The sequence below is a fragment of the Ornithodoros turicata genome, chromosome 9 (genome assembly GCF_037126465.1).
Source record: "Ornithodoros turicata isolate Travis chromosome 9, ASM3712646v1, whole genome shotgun sequence".
Lineage (NCBI taxonomy): Eukaryota > Metazoa > Arthropoda > Arachnida > Ixodida > Argasidae > Ornithodoros > Ornithodoros turicata.
The window spans coordinates 26,704,601-26,732,094 of record NC_088209.1 but is presented as its reverse complement, the minus strand read 5'-3'; the positions used below and the strand labels follow the sequence as shown (position 1 = coordinate 26,732,094).

The 27,494-nt window shown below is 47.4% G+C and overlaps 1 protein-coding gene across 1 annotated transcript; it reads right to left on the bottom strand.

Annotated features, from left to right (window-relative positions):
• Positions 1 to 82: 82 nt before the first annotated feature.
• On the bottom strand, positions 83 to 24,832 carry LOC135369445 (uncharacterized). Its single transcript, XM_064603034.1, has 13 exons — positions 24,771 to 24,832; positions 24,008 to 24,098; positions 21,720 to 21,735; positions 20,621 to 20,677; positions 20,516 to 20,554; positions 15,977 to 16,189; positions 14,075 to 14,288; positions 12,519 to 12,660; positions 10,569 to 10,696; positions 6,917 to 7,034; positions 4,927 to 5,070; positions 1,136 to 1,273; positions 83 to 782 (listed from the first exon to the last, which is right to left on the bottom strand). The coding sequence occupies exons 1-13, from the start codon at positions 24,830 to 24,832 to the stop codon at positions 627 to 629; spliced, it is 1,518 nt and encodes a 505-aa protein (XP_064459104.1). The 3' UTR covers positions 83 to 626.
• Between the last annotated feature and the right edge of the window lie 2,662 nt (positions 24,833 to 27,494).

The window sequence follows — 27,494 nt, the reverse complement described above, 5'->3', positions numbered from 1 at the left end:
TGGAAGATCGCTCGGCAAAGGCGTGCCATCAACCATGAAGCACACAGTTTAAGCGCCGCAAGTACCCCCGTACCACCGTACCCCGTACTCTTGAATTTTATTCTGAAACCTTGGTATAGATCGGGTCAGCGTTCACCGTGAACTGATCGCCCGTTGTTCATTGCGAGGTTGCCGCGGGCAGGCATACAATACAAATTGTTTCATTGCTTTCAATACAAACAGTTGCTAGCGCTTCGGCAAGAGCGCTTTCGCCGTTCTATGTGATCCCCATCCACTCTTTAAAAAAGGGTGTGTTGGGTGTAGTCCCGCACTTAGCACATATATCACTCCCTTTGCAGTGTACAATTACTCTCCATTACCCTCGTTAACGAAGTATCCTCACTCACCCTATGAAGGGAGTCAGTGTGTACTCCCCCAAAAGGAGTTACACAACACACATTTTAACGTGCACCCTTTTTTAAGAGGGCAGCATAAGACCCGTTCTATGCAATGGTGTGGGCGGGTGCTGAAAGGGACTGCCTTTGCTTGCTTCTGATGTTGCTTTTCTAAAAGCGGGTCACGTTCTTCTTGCAAGCCGGTGAAAGCGACTGCATCAATAACGACTGTTTCTACGATGTATTTTCCGTCTAAGGGTTCAAGTATTTGACGCTTTCAGACAGCCTCTGGAACGCTGTGCCACATATAGACCCGGGGTCGTCGCGGTCCACATCGAAGAAAGCCCAACCTCGCACATTCTTGATGGCCGGACTTTTCGCTTCAATCGCTGTTTTTACAAGGTCGAACTGAAAATAAGTGGGAATCATCATTTTAGTCCAGCAAGTGCGCAATATTTCGACCCAGGGACCTAGTAGGTATAGGTTATTTGTGTTGTAAAATGCAAGTCATTCATTGCAGTACAATACGCGCACATTCGTCTCCATCGGGTCATTGCTGCTGATTTTATGATGCGCCAGGCTTACGATAATTTATAATTTTTTCCACCATACCATGTTCCCTGCTGATTCGTGTATCTTAGGATTTATTTACTACACGTAGACCACGATACCGCCTTCTCCTGATCTTCCACTGATTCTATCCCAAGTATACCCTGCGTTTCAAGCTTCGTATCAACAGAAATACTGTCTGGTGTACCTACCTTTTTCTGCATCGTTGCAGTCGTATCATAGAAAAGTCTGAGATTGAAAGTTGTCGTACCGTTGGTGAAAGTTTTTGCAACATAAATATAGTTCTCGGGTAGAACTACCTTGGGATCTGAAAGCTCTGCGTCGCAGGTCTGCGTGAAAAGAACAAATCGTATGGTCCTGACAGCTGTTTATTCGTTTTTCACACAAATACGAAATATAAATCCAGCACAAAGCTCGACTTGAACTTGCAAATGCATAAAGTAGATACAAAATCACCGGTAATTCTAAAAAAACTGTAAGCTATATACCCACAATTAATTTACAAAATGGCTCGAAGCACATGTTGGGAGCGTTGCTGTAGCCTCTCATTTTCCCGTCCATTGCCTCTTTCACGGTCAAGGCCTCAGTCGGAGAACTGAGATGTCCCGTCTCCCGTGATATACGAATGATATTTGTCGTATCAAGGGCTGGCGTGCAAAAGCATTCCTGAACATGACCCCTGTGCTCGCGCAGCCTCTCCCTGTTTCTCCAACATACGTCTTTCCGCATACAACGGCATAGAATACACAACCCCTGCTATAAATGTCGGAGAACACCCACCCCTTCCAACCTTCCCAGGCTATGAACCTGATTAGCGTTTCACTGAAGGTGTGATCTCTACCCCGAACCTTGTCCATCTTTCTTAAGGCAGTGGCGGTGGTACGTATGGGATGACCACTTTCTTAGGTTCCACCCCACTACTACCCTCAACCGCTTTGCAAAAGCCCAGGAAACCGGACCCGAAATGCTGACATGCTCTACTCCAAATGAAATGCACTACTCCAAGAAATGCGAACTACCATCTTGTCGGAAACTCTGCAAGCCACAAGCGATGCAAGTTTTTCCTGAAAATCTGTACCAGACGAGTTCAGAAAATTCCGGAGTGCTTAGCGTCTCTTTGAACTGTGGGAGTTTGCTAATACGAAAGAAACGGGTGCCCCCCAAACTGTTCCTATTTCTCCCCTATACCGGTCTATTGTCCACGACGTGTCAAGGTCAGCGAAAGCGAAAAGTGAAGGATTATTCTTCGTTCCCCCGCTCAGCAAGCTCCCAGGATGCAATGCGTGCACTGGGGTTTTCTGAACTGAATCACCAGGAAATGGTCCAAATCTGACCCAAACTAGCCTTGTGTTCGCACTTTTTGACTTGAGCATTTCATGTGTGACAGGCCGGATGTGATGGGCTTTTGCACAGAGATTGAAGAAACCCGTCCTCGCGTTCCAATCTAACCATTCCAGGATGGCGTCGCGTCCACGTCAATTCGCGTGGCGTCAGCTCCCGCGGCATAGTGGTTATGATCGCTTTCCACGCCGAGACTGGGAGGTGACACGGGTTCGAATCCTGTCATCAGCTGTGCTGTCTGAGGTTTTCCCTGGATTATCCGGAGACTTTCCTGACGAATGTCGGCACAGTTCCCCCTGAAGTCGGCCCAGGACGCATACTAACCCCTCTGTCCCACACTCCTTCCTGCTGTCCTCTCTCCATCTGTCCAGGTCTGTACGCTGCTCATAGCCACAGTTCCTTCGCGGGGCTAAAACGGAATGTAAAAAAAAAAAGGATTCGCGGGGCGGCAGAAAATGTTGGCCACACAGTACGGAGGGGAGTTCTCTTGGACAATGGGAACGTTTGTGGTATCCCACCAGACTACATCAGGGGCGCCGTTAGAAAGCTGTTATATAAGGGGTTAAGGCCTGAGGGTAGTGGTGAGGTGGAACCTAAGTGGTCATCTCATACGTACATTGTGTGATCCTGTGTGAGGTGCGGGATAGAGATCATACCTTCAAGTGCAAAGTAACTTAGGTTCATTCGTCTGGAAAGGTTGGAAGGAGTGGGTGTTCTTCGCCATGCATTGTATGCCCAGTAAACGTGACATTGAATTATAATGTAAAAGCTACGCCACCTAGAGTCATGCGGACAACGAACCTTGCTTTCACTAGGTTTTCGCCACCTCCTGATATGCATGCATGGGTCGCTTTTTTACTCCACCAGTGTGAAGCGCGTGCCGAATTTACTTCAGTGCATGATAATTGACACATATTGAGGAGCTATCCCATCGGAAAAACTAGCCGAACATGATGCTTTCTGGAGTGCCAGGAGCAGAGCGCTGGCCGCGTTTTTACGCGCCTTCGTTTTCAGACCGACGAAACAAGGATACTAGGAGGAGATAAGAGAAGGATAGCATCGGGCTTCCGGTGGAATCATGCTTTGCCTCTCCCAAGAACTGTCACTTTTTTTACTATCCCTCTATCGGCTAGGTTTAGCAACCTCCTTTCATCGGACTGCGCTCAAAAAGGCGCTCAAAAAGTCGTCGAGCGCTAGTCTCTGGAGGCTCCGAGAAGCATGATGTGCAACAATTATTTTCGATGGGATAAGGTCCCTGGCATTTATCGTAAATTTGGGTGAATGCGGCACGCGCTTACAGCCTCGCACCCAGCACTTTTGCAGCCAGCATAACCCAAAAAGCAGTAAAGCGATACCAGGTGGGAGAGAAGCACACGTGCCGTGTGCTTCTCTGGCTTGGTCAGTAAACAGCTTAATCAATCAATCAATTTATTGAACTCCCAAAAGTCCCATACGGGCGTTACATGGCGGTTCAATATGGCGGCGCCCACGGAAAAAATGGTCTTCTCATCATGTTCAGATGCGGATGCGCGCCGGCCTTTGATAAGACAGACGTGATTCATAGATGATTTTGCGCGTGGTGACGACTGCCAGATTAAACAACGCGGCGAGACATGTGTTACCGGTAAACAGTTTGCTGGTTTGGTTCGTATACAGGGTGTTTGCTCTAACGTGTCCAGGAATTATATTTAAAGCGAGCGACAAAGGAAAAGCAAGTGCTATTTCTCTGCTAGTTGAGTAAGAAACAGGTGCTGCTTCACTATATAGTAGCACCTGTTTCTTAGTCAAGTAGCCGTAAAGTAGCGCTCGTTTCTCTTATCGCTCGCTTTAAATAAAATTTCTGGACACATTAGAGAAAACACCCTGTTGAATGGAGGGAGCGAACCAATGGGGAAGCAGTGTGCTTTTCTTGCTCTATTTTTTTCGTTCATTTCGTCATTAAAAGTTTGTTGAAAGCTGCGGCTTGTCTTCCGTTTTCGTCGTCCCTGTTTTCGTCGCCGCAATACAATAGTTTGTACCAGCCATCCCATACACTGTGTTTATTTTCTAGGTCAGGAGTGGCAGTTGGTGGCTTATAAGGGACCAGATAAGGGACGAAAATTCTCCAATATCCGCTTACGAACTGACTAGAAACAAAACGCTAACAAATGGGGGACAATACGTAACAACAACACCGTGGTATACCACACGCAAGGAAACGCAGACCCAGCAGACGGCAAAGTCTGCCCTTCCGCATTCCCTCAATGCCAGTACAAGTACACTGCTCTGTGTCCACACCTCGCATGGGCTTTAACGCTGGTGCAACAGGAGCGCAGCACTTTTCTTTCAAAAAGAACGCACCTGCGGTCGCTCTCGTCAGCCAATGCCCGCGGACGATTGATTTACTTTTCTTGTTCTTGCTAATTTCATTTCATTTTAATACATGATTATGTGGAATCACCTTTCACTCAGAATTACGAGCATCAACCTGTGTATTCGCTACGAGACAGCGGTAATTAGAGATAAAATTCGATATTATAGTAAGATTGTAGGATCACAACGGAACGGATAAGGCGATGTCTAGAGTCCACGTTGTGTGGGGTACCGCATTGTATGACTTGGGCTGTGCAAAATAAATCACCGAATAAATCAAGCGTTGTACCTCAGAAAAATCTGCGGCGGCTGAGCTAGCTACGTTGGTGGTTTGAGGGAACCCGTAGAAAAGCTGCACCGCCATTGTCATAGTCATCATGTACACCACATCTTCCGCGAAATCGCTGGACGAAATCTGCTTAATGGTGTTATCCTGCAAGAAAAGAAAGAGCACTGTAGAACGAGAAATATACGGTAGACTGTTTTTAGGTCACTTCCAAAGCACGTAAATATATATTCAGTCAGTTGACGTTTGGCCAGTGTCTTCTTTCCATCTAGTGTTTTGTGAGTGACCTGCTCAGATGTTCATACACGGTTGCGAAGTTATCTTCAATTAAATTATTTGAGTCAACAAAAAGTACCTCTTGAGATTTTTTTGCTACATCTTGCTAGGAAGGCGGTGCATCGAATGACATCTTGATGACGCTTCTGTCCTGACCTCCTCACACCGAATTTTTCGGTCAAAAATGTGCATTTTGTCGATACAGCTTTCCGATTTTTTACTGCGGCTTACAGTGCACCGGCGGGGTTGGGGTTGTTGAAAGTACAACATCGAGGCTATACGACAAAAAATTTTGAAGAAGAAATTCTTAAATTTGATAGTGCAAACAAATTGGTAAACCTGCACAAACTTTGAACCCTCCCCTATCAAATAAGACGCTTTTTAACATGCTCCGTGCCTTACGTGGGCCGTAATACCTGCTTAAAACGACATAGGTTTTCGCAAAGCACTGCAACCTGAGGGGCTCTGCGCCCTATAAATTTCAATTTCGTTAGTAAAGACCAATGTTCTGTTGCTTTCAGAGTCATAAGGTACCACGAAAAAAATTCACATAAAATTCTAGGGGGCTTAGAGCTGCACCTCTGGATCACTCGGCGTGGAATGGCCCAACTGTTCATCGTTGGTTCTCTTTTATATGGTTTCGAAGAAAGATCCCAGAAAACTTTATAGTTTCGGAGGGACGAGGTGACGACACCACAGAGGTGGCATCAAACGAATCGCTCCGTAGACGAAAGCCTGCTGGGCGAACACAATGCATCCTGGACAGGTTCTGGTCGCACGTCACAGCGAACGTCAAGGCACAAGTGACCTTAAAGATGGCCAAACTGTTTGTAAACAATGCGGTTGTTTGTGCGTGACGTTTTGGGTGTCTTTCGATGACGGTAATTATTTTCATCCGATAATCTCGCAGTAAACGCTCAGTTTTGCACATAAGGCTCCGTACAGTTGACGACTTCCAAGGATGTGATGACGACCGGGCGTTACGACTCACTGAGCCGATGTCATGGGCTACCATATTGCGGAAAAAACGCCGCATAGTTTACTCTGGCAAAATACGTTCATCTCTTGGCGTTATGACGACATGACGAAAAATATGTCAGAAAGCGGCAAAACGGCATGTAAACAAAGGCACATGACCTCAAAATGAGGTTTTGTATGACGTACGACCAGGACAAGGTCCAGTTTTGCCAAAAGCACCCACTTGATGGTAGTTACAACGGCGGGTTTGTGTCACCCCTATGGACAACACGGACGTCTAATAGCTCCGCCCTACGTCGGAAGGTTGCCAGCTGCTGTGGTGATGGCGCTAGTATCGGTGTCTGAAAGAGCAACTTTGCAAGACGCATAGCCCTATGACGTCATACTTCTTAAAACAAGAAATATGCCACAAGAGCACATTGTATCGAGTTATCGGCACCTCTTCCCACCAATCCCGACCATTAGATGGGTTGACTTGTGATGACTCCCTGTCGGAGAGCATTTATTGCGCTAAGTGGATACGATACGCTTTCACCGCATTTATGTAAACGTAACTGGGGATAAACTATTTTGGGGAAGTACAGTGTGAGACACAGTACACCGCAATGACAAATGATTTACTCCTCAGTGGCAACAGACGCTCGGCTGTAGTTGTATCGCGTCATTCATTTTGCAGCGGCTAATTGATGTTCGTTAAAAATAGTTTCTGTATCAAGACAATCGCAGGTTGCGCACCTACCATGCTGAACTGCTTATTGGTCGTACTATCCCAGAGGCTGGCACCTGACGGGGGCATCAAAGCAGTTACATTCCACTGGGAAATGTGCGTGTGAAGCAAGACGATGTGACAGTTGGTACTGCATTTCAAAAAGAGCATTTCAGAAGCACATCAAAGTTATAAAGTGTTCTCAAGGAAAAGTTTTGTTTATCCATGGTGGGAGGCACTCACAAGGCCAGGGGGCTCAATCGCTTCATTGTCGTTATTAGCTAAGGAGTGGCGGGAAATTCAAAAGGATGGGCACGGTGGCACATTGTTCGTGGCGAATACCACGCCCTTCACGTATCGCGTGAAGAGCGCCGTGCACGTGTTTTATTACGTGCCCTTCTCAACGAGTGCCCCCCCCCCCCTTTAGAGTTATAGGCCGTAACGCGTGCAAGCGATTAAAGGGAGACTTGAGAACTAAATGGATTTCAAGCTCGTGGTATTCCCACAATTATTTACACGAACTGAACAGAGCTGTGACATATTTCACTTGAAAACGAAAATGCATAATAAAAGCAACTGTATCTAATGATGGTGAATGGGAAGCATCATCGCCAATTGCGATACTTTGCCCCATCCCCATGCTGATGTGGGAATGAAACTGGCCCACAGGTGCCAATAAACAAAGGCTTGTATTGAATCCGAAGAAGCTTCTTTCACGAGCGCAGTCGTGTTACGACCACATCTGTTCTAAAAACTTGAGCACCTCTAGGTGAGCACTGTTATTTTGGATGCCTATTGAGAACGTTCTGGGCCACCGTAAGTATCTCCATACTCTCGTGCCTCTCCATCAATGGAGGCCTTCTGTTCTGCAGGTCGTCGCCGGAGCGCTGTTATTTTCTTATTTGCTCCATCCAGCTCTTTGGACACACACCTAGGCGAAGTGTCGCACACGACTCGTCGCCAGAGAGTTCTTGGTGACATAACCTCTACTCAGGGACATAATGATGAAATGCCTGACAATGTACAGACGTACCCATGCCGGAATGCACTTAGCGGAATGCATGCATGGACTCGGCCGGAATTCATGGAACACACCAGTATCTTGTGTATTTATGGGTATTTGGACAATTTGTATTTTAAATAAAATTACAAATACATTTTATCTAAATATCTAAATAAAGTATCTAAATAGAAAATACAAATAGATGTATTTAAATACTGGCCATCCCTGCAAAGCCGTGGCACAATGTCCCTACAGTTTACCACATGAAACGTTGCCCTCCATTGCACTCGTTTTGGTCATTACCGGCTTCGTCAGATCTCCTTCGCACGTTCGCCTTCTGATCTCGAGACCGCGGGTTCGAACCCGGCCGAAGACGCCAACGTGGTCACAGGGCACAAGTTGCTTAGACACGCCGTCTTCCGCGAGAGACGTTACATACGGTGTGCCGTGTTGTGAGCTTTCATCACACGTTAAACAACCGTCAGGGGGGCAAAAGAAATCTACAGGCCGACCGCTGTGGCGTCGCTAATGATCTCAGTTGTCTCGCGTCGTAAACCACCAATTATTTTTCTTTATTTCTTCTTTTTTTGCGTTCCTATGCCCCTAGAACTGGAAGCCTGCTTGTATTGTAAAGCTCCGTCAGAATAATACTGTCACTATTTACGATAAGATACACCCTCTTCCCCCAAAACCACAGACCGCCCCGGGATCATATCAGCGGCGATACAGCGTCGTCCCTCGTGCTGTGCGGTGGCAGGTGTGTTGCTATCGTTATCGTATGAGGGCACTAGTAATCCCCCTTAACCACGCTTTACAATATCGCGAACGTGTGACGGCAATCAGCAGTGTCACTTGAAAAAAACAAAAAAAAATTTTTGTTGTTGTTGATAGCGTGTAGTCTGCGATAACCAGCGATCCTCGGCTGAGCGAGTATACAGCATCGCACGGCGCTGCGAGATGGCGGACGCCATAACAGGCACCGCTGACTACACATGAGACTGAAATGGCCGCACACTATATCTGATGATTGTGATCGCGAGCTATCGTGAGTCAAAATGCCGAGCTCTGAAGCTGATAGGGTTGGATAAGTGTTTCGAGCTGCCCTATACGCGTCATGTCATTGCTCTCTACCACCACGCGTGGCTGAGTGGTTAGCGTGCTGGCTATGTCACGTTGAGCCTGGGAGGTACCCAGGTTCGAATCCCTGTGCTGGTTGTGCTGTCTGGGGTTTTTCCTGGGTGTTCCTCAGACGCTTTCAGACGTATGTCGGCACCGTTCCCTTAGAAGTCGTCCCAGGACCCACATTCACAAGGCCGTCAGTCGTGTCTATACTCTATAGTGTTGTCAATCGGGGAATCCCGGCGAATTTTTGACATCCCGAAGTCTCGGGATTCCTTCCTGAAAATCCCGGGATTTCGTGAGAGCAAATATGACAGGAAGATCAAATACGTGTAGGCCATCAGACGCAGACTGACTCCTCCGTAAGGAAATGACACTATTTACGACTGGAGGTATAGCACAGTACCGCTGCCTACATGTGCGTACCGATATATGCTGACTGTCGTTTCTTCCAGCGCAGAAGCTGAACGGACCTCCAGTTCGGCAGCCAGTATTTGCCAAAAAGTTTGCACCGAACTGGGGGCCCTACCACCGACGCTGTGTGCTTTCTCTCGTCTAATATTTCCTTTCCTTTCACTCGTTTCACGTTCTTTTTTTTTTTTTTTTTTGTTCTTCATTCAAGTTAAATGTTATAGGAAGGTTGTGAAACATAAAACGAGAGGCATTATCGTTGCAAAAATGAATAATAATAATACCATTAAATAATAATAAAATAACTTAAAAAATAACCAAACCATTTGACCGTCACTAAATCTTACCAATGTGTTACGCTGCGAATTTTCCAGTGCTTTCCTTCACGAAAAGGTAGAATTGACAAAGCGCGCACAACACGCCGATATAGTCACTTGAGTTAAATGAACTTGGAAGCAGAGTCCTGCACGGCCAAGGGACCTACGGGCTCCCACGGGTGACCCGCACGTTGTTGCAGGTGGAGGTCCAGGTTTTCGGTGTCGCGCGGATAGCGTGTCGGTTGCGGGCCTCTCTGACGGCAGAGCGGGTTGCCGGTCGTGTGCGGCCGACGCATTTTACCAAAACAATATTAGAAAGTACACAGAGTTGCTCAATTTCTTACACGTCTGTACTGCAGTCGCTCGAAATATGACGTAAAACGTCGCTGACAGGGGCGGAACAAACGCTCACAGCGTTAGGGTGCAACAGTGCCTTTATGTCGTGCTTTGTCCATCCATGTCGCCTTTCGTATCATCATGCCCCAAGTCACAAACCAACACGCATTTGCACCTTTTTGCTGATGCACACAGACGCATCTAATTATCAGGCATAAACCAGGGAGCACTCTGTTTATTCGCCAACGGTCATCGCGTTGCGGGTAGTGGGTGAGCTTTTGGGAAAAACATGCTCATTTTTTGGGGTGCAATGCTGTTTGTTACGCAGCACCCTTTTCATCGTTGGTTGCACCCGTAAGTATTATGCTGTCCCTGTATCACTCGGGCAGCATGCACGAATGATGAAGTGCACAAAATGTCGCTGCATTGATTGCACGCATTTAACGTGTGGGAAGACGAAATAGATTACTTCAACAGGCAGGGTAAATGATGCACTTACCCTTTGACAGGTTTAAGCCACGCTTTAAAGTCTGCGCTTGTAGTGTGTGCTCTTATCCCAATGACAAGAAAGTTGGTCTGTCCTAGTTTCTGGTCCGGGTTTACTCGCAGTTGAAGATTTCTGAGCAACTGTAAAGGCCAAAGTTATTCACTGAAAGGATGGTTGCGCGTAGTTGTGCGATTTAATTGGGGTGCCAGAGGACGCTCATTTGCATGTCAACCTACATTAAAAGTTGTGTAGTAAAGGGTAGTCGACGCGTATGGAATCGACACAGTAAATAGTTGTGATACCACACAGCTTACATCATCACCAATGCGGCGGCCGTGGGAGACATCACGTGTTTGAGTACCTGGAACAGCTCGTCGTCCTACGCTGTGACAAATCCTATGTTGTTCCAGCCTCAGAACATCAGTTCTCTCATGTTCAACAGTTGCCGCTTGCGTCGATCCCGTCGTACGAATGTGTGTATGAGTGAGCAAAAATGTAAGAGTGAAAGGAGGATGAGTGAGAGAGTGGCTGGTTTGTCCCTTCAGATGACGCGCCCTTGGAAGTCGCGAGAAGGCGTGTTAGCTTGGCTCAATTGGTAGAGCCCTGGACCTACGGTAATCCAGATGATGTGGGTTCGAGTCCTACAGCTGGCTAACCTTTTCAGTGACTTTCATCTTTCAAGGTGCTCCAGGCACGGGCAGTTGATGTCTGTTGGCGACGCGGTACGGGTGATACGAAGAAATCTTAGCAGAATGCGGGGCGCTTATACATTAAATTTGTTGTAATATCGAGAAGTGAGGTTAATTATAAACATATTCCTACTTGTCAAATCCAAGATAGCTAGTTCAGACCGCACCAAAAACCCTTAATACTCTATATTTCACGTGCACACTGTTTTCAGTGCTCTATTGCTCCGCGAGGTTAGAGTCACTGATCCCGCCACCAGTTCTCTCACGAGTAGCAGCTTGTCTCAGTTGGGTCCGTCATTGGCTAGGAGAGCGATATCTCTCCCACCTCCAGCACCTAGAATTCGGTGTTGCTATACGTTGGTTACGTTGGTATACGGTTCCAATTGTTTCGTGTTAAAGATGCTCGCTAAAGCAAAGGAATTTCATATTTGGATGTAGTGAGCTACGTTCTTTCATTGAGCATAATATTTGGAGAATGCTCGTCGACCTGTTTTGTGCCCCTTCAAGAAAGGTAAAAAGGTATCTGGTTACGGGTGTAGTAGGTGTAATATTGTTCTCCTACGCTCCGTAAAACTACTTGCACTTTATTGTTCAATACTACTTCATAACGTTTGCAGGGTTAATACAAAAACGGACATTTTCGGGTACGGGCGAGTAGGGTAAGGCTCCTGCGATTGGCTACCAACCTTTGCTCGACGGAGCCGCTTCGCGATGTAGTGCCGGCTCTCTCTCTCTCGGCCCAGTCCCCACTTGTACGTACTGGGACATGCATAATGTGACAGGTAGACACCTCCTCCCATTTTCGGCAGATAAGGACACAGGAATGACGACATTCGGAACACCGGTTGGCTACACTCTTAAAAATGAACTTCACCGCATAGCACGCTCCTAGCCAACCATCATCTCGAATGATATCGTTATCTGCCCTGATTTGTTGAAAACAGGAGGTGTACGCCTTTTTTGTGACACTTATGCTGTTCATAATTGTCACAAAAAGGCGTACGCCTCCCGTTTTCAACAAATCAGGGCAGATAACGATATCATTCGAGATGATGGTTGGCTAGGAGCGTGCTATGCGGTGAAGTTCATTTTTAAGAATGTAGGAGCGTGTAAGTGGGAAAGTTCTGTTTTAACGTTTTAACAGTGTCCATTCGTGCGCGCGGAGCGATTCTTGTGTGGGGTGGGGTGAAGTGTATGACTTAATGTTGTCACTGACTATAGGTGAGCTCCGGAGTAATCTTGTAACACTTGTACGAGTCCCTACAGAACGTACCGTAAGCACGCTCAGCACCTTACTGTCGGGGAGTTCCGTGACGGACAGCAAGCCGTGGTGCTTGATGTTGTTCTTCATGAGGCTCTCGAAATCATCAGTCCCACCTTTGTTTTTCAGGGCCTGAATACACAAGCTCGTATATCTGAAAGGAAATAAGGAAGGGCTGTTATTGTTCGATATATACAGTAAGATTTGATGCACTGGGCACGGGTCGTTAACGTTGCGACTCTAGAAAAGACCAAGCAGTGGAGGTGTCGGGAAGGCAGAGCCGTAGCGATGGGGGCAGAGGGGCAGCCGGTCCGAGCGCCCTCGCCAGGCCCTGGCAGGTTGCTTGTACAGTATAAACCGGGAATTAAGGAAATTTGAATGTAAGATCTCTGCAGTGCGAATGACAGTTGTTTTATTTGTTTACAGAGCTTCTGAAGGCAATGAGAGTGGGGTGGGAGGGGGGGGGGAGGAATGCTCTGCTCTCTCATTAAGCGTTGGATAGGTATGTATGAGACAATAAACTATATATACCCTACTGGACACAAGCACGCCCTATAGTGAAACATAACGTTGGACAGCTATACCATCGAGTATAGCTGTAAGTGACGTTGGATGTCTGCAGTAATAATCTGTACTCTTCACCTGGTACAGGTCATATTTATACCTCACATCCTTGGGCATCCTTGTGTACGAATAATCGAATGATCAGATAGGTACTGTTTACTGTGCCCTTTTACACGTTTTGCCTTGCTCTAGAGAAATACAGATCGCTTTCCTTATGGCACAACACTACACTGTGTGATCATTGCGATCACCATTGACAGCATTCTGGAATGCCTCACGTTGAAACACAATCAGCAGTGTATGGTCATTCCACAGGGTGCTTCACCTAAAGGGTTAAAAGAATAATTCTACACTCTAAGAATAGAAGTTCACCGTATGGCACGCTGTGAGTCAACCATTGCCACGAATGATAGCGTTATCGCTTCTGGTTCGAAGAGAGACGTGGGCGTACGCCTTTTGTAGCAATTTGGATATATGAAATTTGCCACAAAAAGGCGTACGCCCCAGTCTCTCTTCGAATCAAGAGCGATATAACCCTGTCATTCTTGGCAATGGTTGGCGCACAGGCGTGTTATGCGTGTTAAGTTCTGCTTTTAGAGTGTCTGGCGAGGTACTCGCTGGAGGATTGTGGGTTCCTTCTGGAAACTTTTGCCACCACTGAGGAAGGCTTTGGATAATTTTCGATTGCGGGATTTTTTTTTCTTCTTCTCAATTGGACTCTGAAAATTGCCGAGCGAACCTCACTTTTTTTAGAGAAATATGAAGTCCTCCACGGATACCCACAGATCCAACAAAAATTATGCCCAGTATCGCAACAGAAATAGTAAAAAAAAATAATAAAGAAAAATAGTGAAAACACCCCATAGGCCCGTGCGCTCGTTGGCGATCAACAAGCGCGCGCGACATGTGCGTCTAGAAGAGGAAGTGTCCCCAGTTAGAATGTTTTATCACGTTAGGTGAAACACCTTGTATATTAGTTTATCGTTCGAAAAAGGCTGTTATACCGCTGATCAATGGACAGCCCCAGTTCGGTCTTCTGTAACTGTGGTGCCATTGCCTTAAATCTCTTGAACGCGCGCCAGTTCTGGCTGGTGAACCTGTCCGTTGAAGGATCACAGAACGCATGCGTGAAGAAAAGCAGGTGGCACAGGGCATCCGGAGGAAAGCTCAGCTCCCGCTCTGCCATGGTCACAGTGCACAAGATTGGAGTTGGCGTCGCTTGAAAAAGAAGACGAACATAATCATCATCGTCTTTCATCATCGGCGCACGTGAAAAATGCCACATACTATACACATACACATAGTGTGAATGCGAGAGTGACTGGACAACATTATTAAAGGAGCACTAAACAAGTGCACAAGGTGCTCTTTTTGCCTCGTGCCAAGGTGCCACGTTGGCGAAAGACGCGATGAACCTTTTTTCAAAAACTGTTCGCACAAATATACAGGGTGTCTCAATCTCCGGGATAAATGACTCGCGCACGGGTGCACCAATCGAAGTATCTGTCCGATACCACTTACAGGCTGTGCACCGTGTGAATGAGCGGGAGGTCATTATTTAAATGACAATTCAAATGAGTTTCTTGAAAAACAGGACACCGTCGGCATTAAAATGGGTACTACCCCTTTTGGGTCCTTCAGTGGACACCCTTTAGAGGAAAAATCTGCCACGGAAGCGGGTCATTTGTTGCGCTAATTAATTGGTTCCGGTTTTCGTATTTTTGTAGCGGCTGGCAGTAGTGAAGTGGTGAAGCGCGAAAGGACGCTTTTCCACTCCCTTATCCACCAATGAATTACGTGTTCTTGAGCTTACTTCGTAACGGGAAGTGCCGAAGTATAGTGAACTAGCATAACTAGTTCACTATAGCCGAAGAAAAAGTAACAGCGCTCCCACCCCGCCTACCTGACTGATATGCGCCCTTTCTCTGTTATGATCGCAAGAGCGAATGATCACATAGTACCTTGACATCACATGCTTTCCATTTTTTTCTCCAGCACTCCCCATTGTGAAGCCTGCTCAAGAACACACAATTCGTTAGTGGATAATGGAGTGGGAGAGCGTCCTTTTGGCGCTTCACCGCTACCAGCCGCTACAAAAATTTGTAAACCAAAACCAATTAGTTACTGGAACAAATGACCCGTTTCAGTGGCAGATTTTCTATAGGTGGACCCAATTGCGAATTATTTAGCCCGAGGATTTAACTGAGACACCACCCTATAGGGGCATCACGGTCGCTCGTCTTGAGGTTCCGCTGCCTGCTAACCCATGTCAACTTCGACGTGCGGGGCAATGCTCGCCACCCTCGCGGTGCGGATGTAACGACACCGCGGATATAGTTGAACCATCCGCTGCCCAGGAAGAAAAATGCTAGATCGCAGACTCCTGGAGCTCGGAAAGCGCCACGAGACACGCGAGATTGCGACTTTTTGACGAAGCTAATGCAGTTCCTCGGAATCTGTCAAAAAATAAATAAAAAATAGCCAGGTAATGACCACGTAAATTCGGCATTTGTATCCCGCAGCAGCGAAAACTTGAAGAGGAGTATGTTTGGTACAGGACGCGGGCACGTCACGAAAACGTCTGGTCATCTTAGATAGGCCAACCATATTGTAACAGAACGATATCGTTATCACTCGTGATTTTAGGAAAGCGCGGTTGACATGAAAACCTCACCTCCACATTCCTCTATACGACACTACTCTTCTTTATAGTGGTAGGCAGAACGATGTCACTCGGGATACTGGTCTGGGATACTGTCGGGATACTGTCACTGGGATACTGGTTAGCTAAGAGCGTGCTATACGGTGAAGTAATGATTTTAGAATGTAGGTGCTGGTCCGCGGTGCCAATTGACTTCCACGCACTGTGTTTTTTTTTTTTCATTTTTTTAACATGATAAGCCTACTTGTTGTCGTTGTAGTCGTTGTTGTCGTTGTAGTCGTTGTTGTCGTTGTTGTCGTTGTTGTCGTTGTTGTCGTTGTAGTCGTTGTAGTCGTTGTACCTGTAGTTGTCGACGGCGTCGTACTAGGTGGGAGCGCCGGTGAAGCTGGGTCATAAATATCTTGGTTTGTAAAAGCGTCGTCGTCGACGTTGTCGTCATCACCACCGCCGCCGCGAGCTGCACGTGAAAACCGGTCGGTTACATTGGAAACAATAATGGGCGCAGTCATGAGATAGCTGATATAAAGCGCATAAAAATACAGCCGTCGGATTTCTGGCGATACACATCCGCTGGCCTTGGATGTGAAGACATTACAGGTAGTGTAAAGCAGCAGGCATAGAATTTTATATTGTTGGCCCATTTGACAGCCTGGGTTTTCAGTACACAAACGCCACAAATTGCGTTCAAATCCACCCCATAGATTACAGGCAACTCTGTCTAAGACCCGACACGAATTCCGCAGTTCCTGCCACGTAGGGCGGCGAACATAAACATGCTAATAACAATGGGCGCGTATAGCGACATCTGTGGACCGTTACCATCACCACAACCGCTTGCGGAGCGTCGTTTATTTTTGCGTAGGTGGCTTTCATGGTGATTCTGCTGGCAGGTTGTTACTCATTTACACGATGTACTACTGTTCTTGCATTTTGAGAGACAGCAACTACATCTACTAGCAGCTGCATCATAGGCTAAGTAGCCGGCTTCATGAACTTTCTGTTAAAAGTTTGTTCAAAACGTTTAAAAGAAAGTTGATGAAGCCGGCTACTTAGCCTATGACTTAGCCGATAGAGGGTTGGGGGACATGTAACACTGTTGCTCGACGAATAGGCGATTGTTTCCCACCAGGCGTCGCACCGCATCCTTTTTAGAATTCTCTGTCGCACATAAGATTTACACTGTGGGTTTCTTTCGGCATAAGCTTTCAAATGCCGCTGCCAATATTAACAGCTTGCCTGCTGCTTTACAATACCTTTAACTACTGTCTGCTATTGCTTGCTGGGTTTGATTCCAACGCGAAAGCACGCGCGCGCGCACGAATCAACGTGAAGTGCTTATATATGCTAGGGCGGTGCATTTATAGTGACATTTTCTGCAACACCACCCATGCATTGGAAGAGTAAATATGTGGGCCTGCTGCTATACAGGGTGCCTCAGTTAAATCCCCAGGCTAAATAATTCGCAAACGGGTGTACCGATCGAACAGCTTCCTTTTGACAAGTGTCTGTCCGATACCCCCTACAAGCCGCGCACCGTGTGAATGAGTGCGAGAGGCTCATTATTTAAATAAAAATTCAAATGAGTTTCGTGACAAATATGACTTGAAAGCAGGGCGCCGTCGGCATTAAAATGGGTACTACCCCTTTTGGGACCTCTGGTGGACACCCGAAGGGGTTATTTGTTGCAATAATTAATTGGTTTCGGTTTACATGTCTTTCTAGCGGCTGGTCGCGGTGAAGCGCAAAAGCACGCTCTTCCACTCCCTTATTCACCAATGAATAACGTGTTCTTAAGCTTACTTCGCGATGGGTAGTGCTGAAGAAAAAATGGAAAGCATGTGATATCAAGGTACTGCGTTTCGTCCGCGCGATCATAACAGAGAAAGGGCGCATATCAGTCAGATAAGCGGGGTTGGGACTGGCGTAGCGTGTCTGACGCTGTTACTTTTTCTTCAGCACTCCACGTTGCACTCCACGGGCCGACTTTTCCTGCCCGGCCCGGCCCGGTGACCCAGGGAGTAGAGCCCGGCCTAGTATTTCCAGCCGCGACGTACGCGTAAGTAAATTTATAAGAAGAGAAGACAAACATACAAGTGATGGCGGTTTAACACCGTAACCGCTCGAGACCAAATTAAATCCAGAAGGCACGCGGGCATGGGCGTTATCGTTACACTGCCAAGATTTTGCGGAGGAATAGGATGCTGTCGACAAACTCCTTCTCCCAGTCCCTACCCCTCTCACCAAGCTTTGCCAAAGTGATTGTGAAATACGTGAGGAGTGAGGAGCAATGTAAAGTGGCTTTGAGAATGTTCTAGAGGGTGGAATCATATGTATAATGCAGTGGCCTTTGCTTGTCTTTGCAAAATATGCACAGGAATGGCGCAAGCGCATGATGATGTGAACTATGCATCTCCATTGTGTGGAATTAGCTGCGTGGCCCGGCCGCGCCTGACTCTCGGAAACATATTTGTCGGCCCGGGCCTGGCCCAGCCCGCGGTGGTGGCGTATTTTAACGGGCCGGGCTCGGCCCGGCCCGGAGCACACAGCCAATAACAAGCCCGGCCAGGCCCGTGGGCCGGGTCGGGGGCCCGGGCTCGTGCAGGGCTCTAGAATATAGTAACCATTTTAATACCGACGGCGCCCTGCTTTAGAAGTCATGTTTTTAACGAAACTCATTTGAATTTTTATTTAAATAATGAGCCTCTCGCACTCATTCACACGGTGAGCGGCTTGTAGGGGGTATCGGACAGATACTTGTCAGAAAGGAAGTTGTTCGATCGGTACACCCCATTGCGAATTATTTAGCCCGGGACTTTAACTGAGACGTCCTGTAGGGTCACCTGCTGTAAAAGAATCCGTTTCGCTCCTCCGATTCTGCTCCACACACGCTAGGCACCGACCAGACAGTACTCTTCCTGAAGTGGCCGCGTTTCAGTCGAAAGCAATGGCGTTACACATATGGAGCGATGGGCACCAGGCCTAGTACAAGGGTCAGTGACCTCAGTGATTAGCCTAGCGCTTGAGGCCGTGCGTGTACCCATGCTAAAAAGCGTACCACTGGGGTATCTCGGATAGCCTATATCCCAAAAAAAGGAATCATCAATAGCGTACCGGCAGTCGCAACTGCGATTCCGACGCCTCCGACCAGGAGAAGGCACAGCACAGAAGCCGCAATAATAACTTTCTTCTTCCTATCCTCGTCGTCGCTGCGTGTAGAAAGTACAGTGTTTTTTTTTTTTTTTTTCATTAGTGGCACCGTATAGTATTCTAGGAAATGAGAACTGCGACGTCCTCTGACGATGAAACATTGTGGTGACCGCGTTCATGATTCTTCAGGATTACACCGCTACATTTCGTTCGGGGTTTACTATGCGTGGATGACTTCAGTATGTTCATACGGAGTAATTCGTTTTAGAGTAACGTTCCGCAAGTGATTTGTTGTCAGCATTCCCTATGTTTACTGGGGCACCCTCGCGCCATTTTGAGATACTGGTTTTGCTGCGCGGTATTTCGATTCAATGTCTCACGCAAAACATATCTCGTAGGTGTCTACTTCCAGTTCAGTCTCCCGTTATCCATCGTCATCCATCTTACCTTCCAGCTGTAACAGGATAAACAGGAGCACTGTGAGAAACGGTGGTGCAAGATACAGGCATTACAAGAATCTATACGTCTAAGACGTCCCAGCAAAACTTCCGGTGACAGCCCAATCTGCCGAATCCCAGTTCGCCGAATGCAGTTAAGCGGATTATCTGTGAGGGGAAGGTCAACCCCTTCGGCAAGCTGGAAGGAACATGAGGTTTTCGGCGGGTTGTGTATGGTGGAAAATGATCTAAATAGGAAAGCGGCGGGAGCGGACATCTTGCACGATGAGGAAATGTCCAATGGCTCCTGCTGAATCATTTCCATTTTTTCTTTTACCAATCCATCCATCAATCAATCAACCAACCATCACTCAGTGGACTATAGCCGGAGAACTACACGTGCTGTTGACACACAAATGACACGCACATGGCACACTGCAGCTCGCTGGCTATAAAACGATGCAACAGATATTGTCGTTGTATACTAAATTACAATGTCCCCCGAGACTAGGAAACGTAGCGAGAGAGCGCACAAACGTGATAAATAATGAGGAGTAGATGTGTTGAATAGACAGACGACAAATTTATCCACAACAAGAGTAAGGGCTCGTCTCCGTATCAAACTTCACAGATGTGTTTCTTGTTTGTGTGTGATAGCTTAACGTTTCCTAGTCTCAGGTTTTTTTCGTATGGTATCCTTGCCACCATCTCGCATGCGTTGTGGCAACAAGAATGGCGTTTTTTGTCACAGGGATGCAGTGGCGTAGCCAGACCGCTAAGGTAGGGGGGGCTCGATAGGAAAACTCCCCCCCCCCCCCGCTGATCCTGGGTGCGACAACACACAATACTTGTGCGCACCTCAAAATGGGGTAATTGATTTGGGCGTTCACAATACGACGTGATGTCCAATGAGGCGGTGTCACGAGATCGGAAGGATTTTGAAAAGCTCATACTCTGAAAATCATTCAAGAGTGCCGATTAGATAGACGCCATGAACTGTAAGAACTTTCTCGATCGTCACACTGCCCCCCCCCCCCCCCCCCCCACACACACACCATATATTATTTTCTCCCCGGATTTGCGCGATTTGCGTGGGTCCGTCGTGGCAAGTAGGGGGGGCTTGAGCCCCCCCTAGCCCCCCCGTGGCTACGCCACTGCAGGGATGTACCTGCGAATGATGCAGCAAAAGTAACCCTTACCTCCCGTCGTGCCTCCACCCATCGTCGACACCGAAACCTCTGCAAAATAACGCGAGTGAAGAATGTGCAAAGTTTCTGTCGGAAGATGGCGTGTACGCTACTCACCAGACATGCCGGACATTTCCGACATGCCCGACATGCCCGACATGCTCGACATCTCAGCTGAAAAAAAAAAGGAGAAGAAGAAAGAGTATATTAGTAGGATCCGACTTCCGGGTTAAGCCCAAATCACCCCCGAATTCAAATGACATATCATGTACACTGTTCAGTAGCAAACCGTACACATTGTCAAGAGTTGCCGAGCAGAGCAAAGAAGCGGACTCTGGCAAGTGGATGTGTACTGCACCGTGGCAGAACGTTTAATGAGATAGAACAGCAGATCGCGAGACAAGCGCAAACAACAAATGGCGCTGCCAGTAACCACAATAACAAGTTGGCGCCGCTAGTGTCCGGTGACGACCTGACGACACATTGCTTACACACATAACTAACACACATCACTAATGTACTCAAACAGCTCATTTTTTGTTTACCAACGAGACCGGCGTAGATGTTTCTGCAGTTCAGAGGTACAGCTAATCGGATATCTTACAAGAGCAGGATTGAGGGTGGGGCATATATGTGTGACTACAAGATGACAAGGTGTGTGACATTGTGACGTTAGGTGACTAAAATTAATTAGAGGACTCGGGGCCTAAGCGAGATGGCGCTCGCCACGCCACGTCACGTTGAACGCCATGTCCCCTTCTTAAAAAATCTAGAAACTCACGTGCCTTGAAATATACATCGCCGATTTGTTTCGTGTGCAAGTCAGTGCAAACAAGAACCTGGCTGATAGGGAGCACAGGGAAGACAGCGCTCATTCTGTACGTCAGAATATCACTTGCTTTCGGGCAATGAAGGTGATTGGCCTATGTGCTTACTTACTGGCCAGATTATCAGTTTAGCAACACTGGTAAGCCCCAGTCGGTGAACGTCATGCGCTCCCGAGGCGCGCTGTTTTGGTTTCGGCTCATTTGCAATTCGGCGATGGATGTTTCACTGCACGCACTTGTTTCACTTTTTTTTTTTTTTTAAGATCAACGTATCTTTCATTCTGCTATGTCGATTTCAGTTTTTGGGAGTTAAAGAATTTTAGGTGATAAGTCATTTTGAAGTTCTATGCTCTCTTCGAAATGGTGTTCTGCCTGACCGCAAAACGCACCTGCCAAAAACGGCATCTGGGTAGCGAAAATAAAAATAAAAATCAGTAACAGATAAAAATGAACACACTACACGTTCATTTGAGTGCTGCAATAAACCATTCAAAGGACATTTGATGTTAGAGCGCGGTGCTTGGGACTTCGCAAGGGATACATGTTTCGCTTGGCTGTCAGAAACGAGATAAACGCGAATGTATTGTACCAACAGCACGGCACCCGAAATTACACCGAATCCGCGCCAGGGGGAGTTCCGGTAGGTCAACTCCTCCCCATCCTAGAAATTATCAGTGAGTGTGGGAGACGGAAACCATGCTGAAATAGACGATTTCCGAAATTGCATGGATGGCCCGCCAGAGAGCGCAGTGTTGCGAATGCCCCACTGCACCTTGGGATTTAGTTTGAATGAGTCAGACAGAAGAAGAAGAGCGCAAACGGTTTCGGTTATAGTTTCGGTGTTCCCTCCTTCTTTCGAGCAGCAGGCAGGCAAGCACGAATGTAAACCATTTCCCACAACGCATTGCGGGATGCGCGTGACTTGGGCGACGGAGGGCCTCCGTGCAGAGCACGAGGGCAATATCTGAAATCGCCTATTCTTCCCCACATATAGTCCTCAAGACCCCCCCCACACACACACTGGCACATTTTTTCTGGCCACATTTAACGCGAGCTCCACAAGAACCATGGAACAGCGCATGCCGTCCCTCGTGGGATGGTTAGAGAGCTACAGCCACTGTTTGTACTTAGCGTTATTATGTAGAGTTTGTAAAAAAAAAATATCGTAAAAATTGTAAAAAATAGCGTTTGTAAAAAAAAATCATACTTCTCTTGGCAGGGACCTCTCAAACAAACAAACAAGCATAACAAATACAACTGTGGAGCACCACAAAGTACAGATATATCCCCGCGAGATTTTCGTGCACAATATCCGACAGAGAAGAAATTGGGGTACGGAGTATGGCGTGTAGCGATTCGCCAGTACGGTCGCACTGCCAGATGTACAACGGTTTTCTTTATCTTTACTTTCTCTGTTCTCCTTCTGTGATTTCATCATTAAGCTCTCAACCCCAAGCTGCCGCTGAGCAGTCAGCTTCAAGTCAACGCCACCTTGATACAGGAGGCCTGCTCAATGCCTCATTTCCCACCTTCGCCACGTGGACGAATCGCACTAGCAGACGAATTATGCATAATTCGTCTGCCATGTAAGCTTAAGGTGCAGTCAACGAAAGGACAGCCAGGCAAATGTGGCTGCGTCTGTCCGTAGGCACGCGAATCCATGAGTCTCACTGAACCGGATATGCTTCGAACGTGAAAGGTCAATTCCGACACTTTTTTTCGGTTTCTGTGTTCCAAGGACGCGTCTTTTAAAGCATAAACTGAATAAACTTACGACATTCCGAGATGTCACATGTGAAACGTCGCAGCGATGTTGCGGAACAATTCTAGACACAACATTTCAGGGAAAACATCATTAGAACGTTTCCATGTGTTGAATTCGTAACGTTTCAGAGGGAACGTTGAGGGTACAGTGGTTTTTTGTTGACAACGTTGCGCTCACATTGTGTACGTTGAGGCAATGTTGCGGCAACTTTTGGTGCTACGTGGGCTGCTTCCGTGTTCTCCGTGCCTTTACTTGTGGCGACCGGACAGGCGTATAGTCAAGTTGGGCATACTTACTCATTTTTGCGGCTTGGTTGATGCGACCGACCTATAGGATGAAATGGCGATTACGTCGAGTGTAGGCGCCGCGATATTCGGAGCAGTTCTTCGGCAGGTTTTTGCGACTGGAGCGAGCCTAGTTGCTGCTGTTGTTGCTCCTCGAGCGGGATGGCGGGTGCCTATAGTGCCTGCGCGCGAGTAGCGGGTACGTTCTTCTTCTTCCTCTACCAATCAAAAGATGGCCGTGAGTCGAGAGAAATTGGCCAGGGCAATTGGGAGTAATTACGTCTGTGTGGCATTGATGAGATGTAATGTAACGTAATGATGAGGATGATGTAATGAAATGTAAATGTAATCTGATGAGATGGTGTTAGGCGCGGGTGCTAACTGACATACATATGGCGTACGACGACTGTGGATGGATAAGTGAGTATATGTAGGAATGTGCGTACGTGAAAATGTAAGAGAGGAGCGAGAAAGTGCCTAGAAGAGGTTCGAGAGCATAATATACGGCACGAGAGCCGTTACAACAGGTCTATTACAAAGCGCAGTATGAGATGTTCCGACTGACACCACTGACGCTGGAAGGAGAGTGGGGCTCCCAATAAACGCAAAGGGGTTCAGATATACTGACCTCCGACTCCGACTCCGACTCCAACTCCAACTCCAACTCCAACTCCAACTCCAACTCCAACTCCAACTCTAACTCTAACTCTAACTGACCTCTGGCAGAGTTGGTCAAAATGAGGGCAGAGGTGCAAAGAGGGGGGGGGGGGAATATAGGTTTATTGCAAAACAAAACAAAAAACACGAAAGAGGGGAAAGGTTAGCCTGGCTCCAGCAGCCGACTTGCTATTCCCGCTTACAAAAAGAAAAACGGAGAAAAGGAAAAGAGTGTTCAGTTGTTTCATCCGGGCCACAGTGAGAGAAAACAGGGGACAAAGAGCGACCAGCACGGTGAAGGTAAAAATTTAGCGGTAGCGCAGGGCATCGAGCTCGCGTCACCCGCCGTCCTCAGTAGCTCAGTCGGTAACGTGTTGGCTTGCTGAGCTCAAGATCGTCGGTTCGATCCCGGCCGAGGGCGGTAGCAATGTGGGGGAGGTAAACATTGTTTCCAGCACCATGCTTCGGAGATTTCCAGCGCACGTCACGTAAAAAAAAAACCAGGTGGTCGAAATTATCCGCAGTCCTACACTGGGGCACGTGCAGCGTGTCGCCACACTGGGCAAACAAACCGTACGTGTAACTATGGTGTGACGTCACAGAATCATTCCCATTATTTCACGCCACCCAGACTTCTGTCCGCCTCGAACTCTGTAGAGTTCCACGAAAAGGAAAGATGTTCATAGAGTGGTTGTGGAAGGACAGCTCGAGACGGGCTTTTGAGTCGTCTATACCTGGCAACAGAAGCACGACCAAGAACTGGAAGGAGAGGGAATATCTCCACAGAGAGCGACATTTTAGCGATGGTGTCAGAGGTTTCGATAAAAGTGAGTCCACGATGGCCAGGAATCCACGTTATGATGACATCGCGAATGTGGTGCGGGGCAAGATTTACCAAAATGGACAACAATGACTCTGAGGGCGGCAGCAAACCCCCCAAAGCTGAAATGACGGATAGGGAGTCCGAGAGCAAGAGAATCCTTTCGAAGGCGGGAATAACCCTCATGAGGCCAAGGGCCACAGCTAAAAACTCGCTGTCAAGGGGAGGGGTAAAGTCTGGGAGCCGAACCGGAAACCGAAAACCAGCCAGCTCCAGCGCGCTCCTCAGAGACCAACGCGTCAGTTCTGCTTCTTCTTCTACTTCAACTTCTAACTGCTGTGGCGCACAGCCATAGTCAATAGGCCACGGGTCAATGTGTCAGCGGAAGGGAGGATGAGGCGTTAGCGTGCCGGCCATGTCACGTCGAGATTGGGAAGTGGCCGGGTTCTAATCCCGGCGCCGGCTGTGCTGTCTGGGGTTTTTTCCTGCGTTTTCCTCAGACGCTTTCAGACATGTGTCGGCACAGTTCCCTTAGAAGTCGGCCCAGGACGCACATTCCCCAGGTAGTCAGTCGTGACGTTGCCCACCTCTGTGAGGCCGACAACGGCGAGCCCTTTCACCAGCACCACCACCACCGGAGGGTGAGGGTCGAGATTAAAGCGATGTGATGACGCGTCAGTTGCAACTTTTCTCTTTGCAACTGCTCTTTGCTCGGTTCCGTGTTCTTCTTTGTCCAATCAAAGGCTGGCCGTGACAGCAAGGCACCCAGCTTGCAACTGGGGACCCGTGATGGGCGAAGTACCTCAAAATTATACAGAAAGCAAAGTACCAAGTGTCTGGCATCGTTTGTACTTGAAGTACAATATTATACCATATGATAATATTACAGATATACTCGATGTAACGTACAAAGTATTCGCGAAATTGCTTTAAAGTATACTCGTAAAGCACATTGCTGTTTGTATCAGTGTTCAGTCACGATCGAGAAATGTTTTTCGTTAATTAAGAAGTGCATGCCAGTTTATTGCGTACTCAAGAGCGTGAAACAGAACAGACGGATTAATCTGAACTGAAACGTTGAAAGGCGCAGGAGCAATCAGCTGTGCTCTGCAAAGTATTCTTTCTCGAGTAATCCACGTTCCCAAGTGCACAAGACTGTGTGCTGATCCCGAAGTATATAATATGAACCCAGAAAACATAACGCCAGAAGAAAGCCGTAAGAGGACAGACAGTACAGCGCACAACTTCTGTCTTTTACGCCTTGGTTGTTTGCAACAAAATTATCTATATGCTAGAATATAAAGCTAAAACGTAAAGGCTTGTTCAGACATATAGCGATTTGCTATATAGCGCTAGGAAATAGTGCTACATTTTCCTCCTCACAATGCTCCAAACCGCTAAAAATTAGCGCTTGCCGGAGTTGAGCTCTAGTCAAGTTTTTCAGCGCTAATATTAGCACACCATTCGTGTTGGCCAATGAGGAGGCCCTTCAGCGATGACGATTCGAAAGTCGTGGATCTGTTTTGCTTCCGCATTTCACGGCACGGCGACCACATTGGAAGCGGGGAATCTGTCATCTAAAATACCTGGTAATTTTTCGTTTGGTTTATGAACGGCGTCACAAGGAACCAAACTTTTTTTTCATATATTTCTCCCTCTGTTTATGAACCCTCGATATCCGAACTGTGAACGGATCTTCAGGGAACGAACCGCAAAAGCGCTGTCGCCCCCATAGGTCGATGGACGGGGTCGTCCCCTATGGGTTGATCTCGCAGCGCTATTGCTTGCGCACTTTGCGCTCCCCTGGAAAAAAATCCTAAGAACACTCATGTCGCGAATTGTCAGGAAAGCGCAGACAATACATAGAGACCGTAAAAGAAAAAAAAAAAAAGAAGAAGAAGAAGAACTATGTGATGCAAGATGTCACGGGCTCCATTTTCCCGCCCGAACTGCCTCAAATGACAGTAACGAAGCGAGTGAGAACCAGGGAGTGCCATGTGGCGCAAGGGCACAATCAAACCTCCTACCAGTAACTTGGACCGAACAAAACAGGGAGAGAGATGAAGGGACGACGTAGGCTCAACTACAGTGCCACGAATCATCTTCGAGGAACTTCCAGGGCAGGCACGAAACGGTACATCTCATCCCGGCGCGTGCTAAAGAAGCAGCAAGAAGCTTCCAGACACATCGCCTGCTCTCTGGGAAACGCACGTGCTGTTTCGGGACCTTTCGGCGCGACGCTTAAATGCTTGTGCGCTCCAGGCTGGAGCATTCATTCTTTCTTTAGACTCAGTTGTGTTCAGAGAGCTATCACTCTTGTGCTTAATAAACCGTTTGCTGTTTATTCGACGGCTCGCCGGCCCATTTCGCTTCGTGACAATTAACAACTCGTGTGATCAGATTTTCCCAGGGGGAAGGTCACTGACAGAAGGAGAGAGTCAAAAGCACAAAATTATGACGTAAAAAACGTTGATGACTGTAAGAATGTTGGCTGGTTGGTTGTTCATTTCTTAAAATCTCGAAAACCCAATGCGAGGGAACCGAAAAGGACAGCTGTGCATAGCCGCCCAAGCAGCGGAATATATTGGCCGAATATTGGCTGGATACCGGCAATAGCGGTCTAATACTGGACCAATAT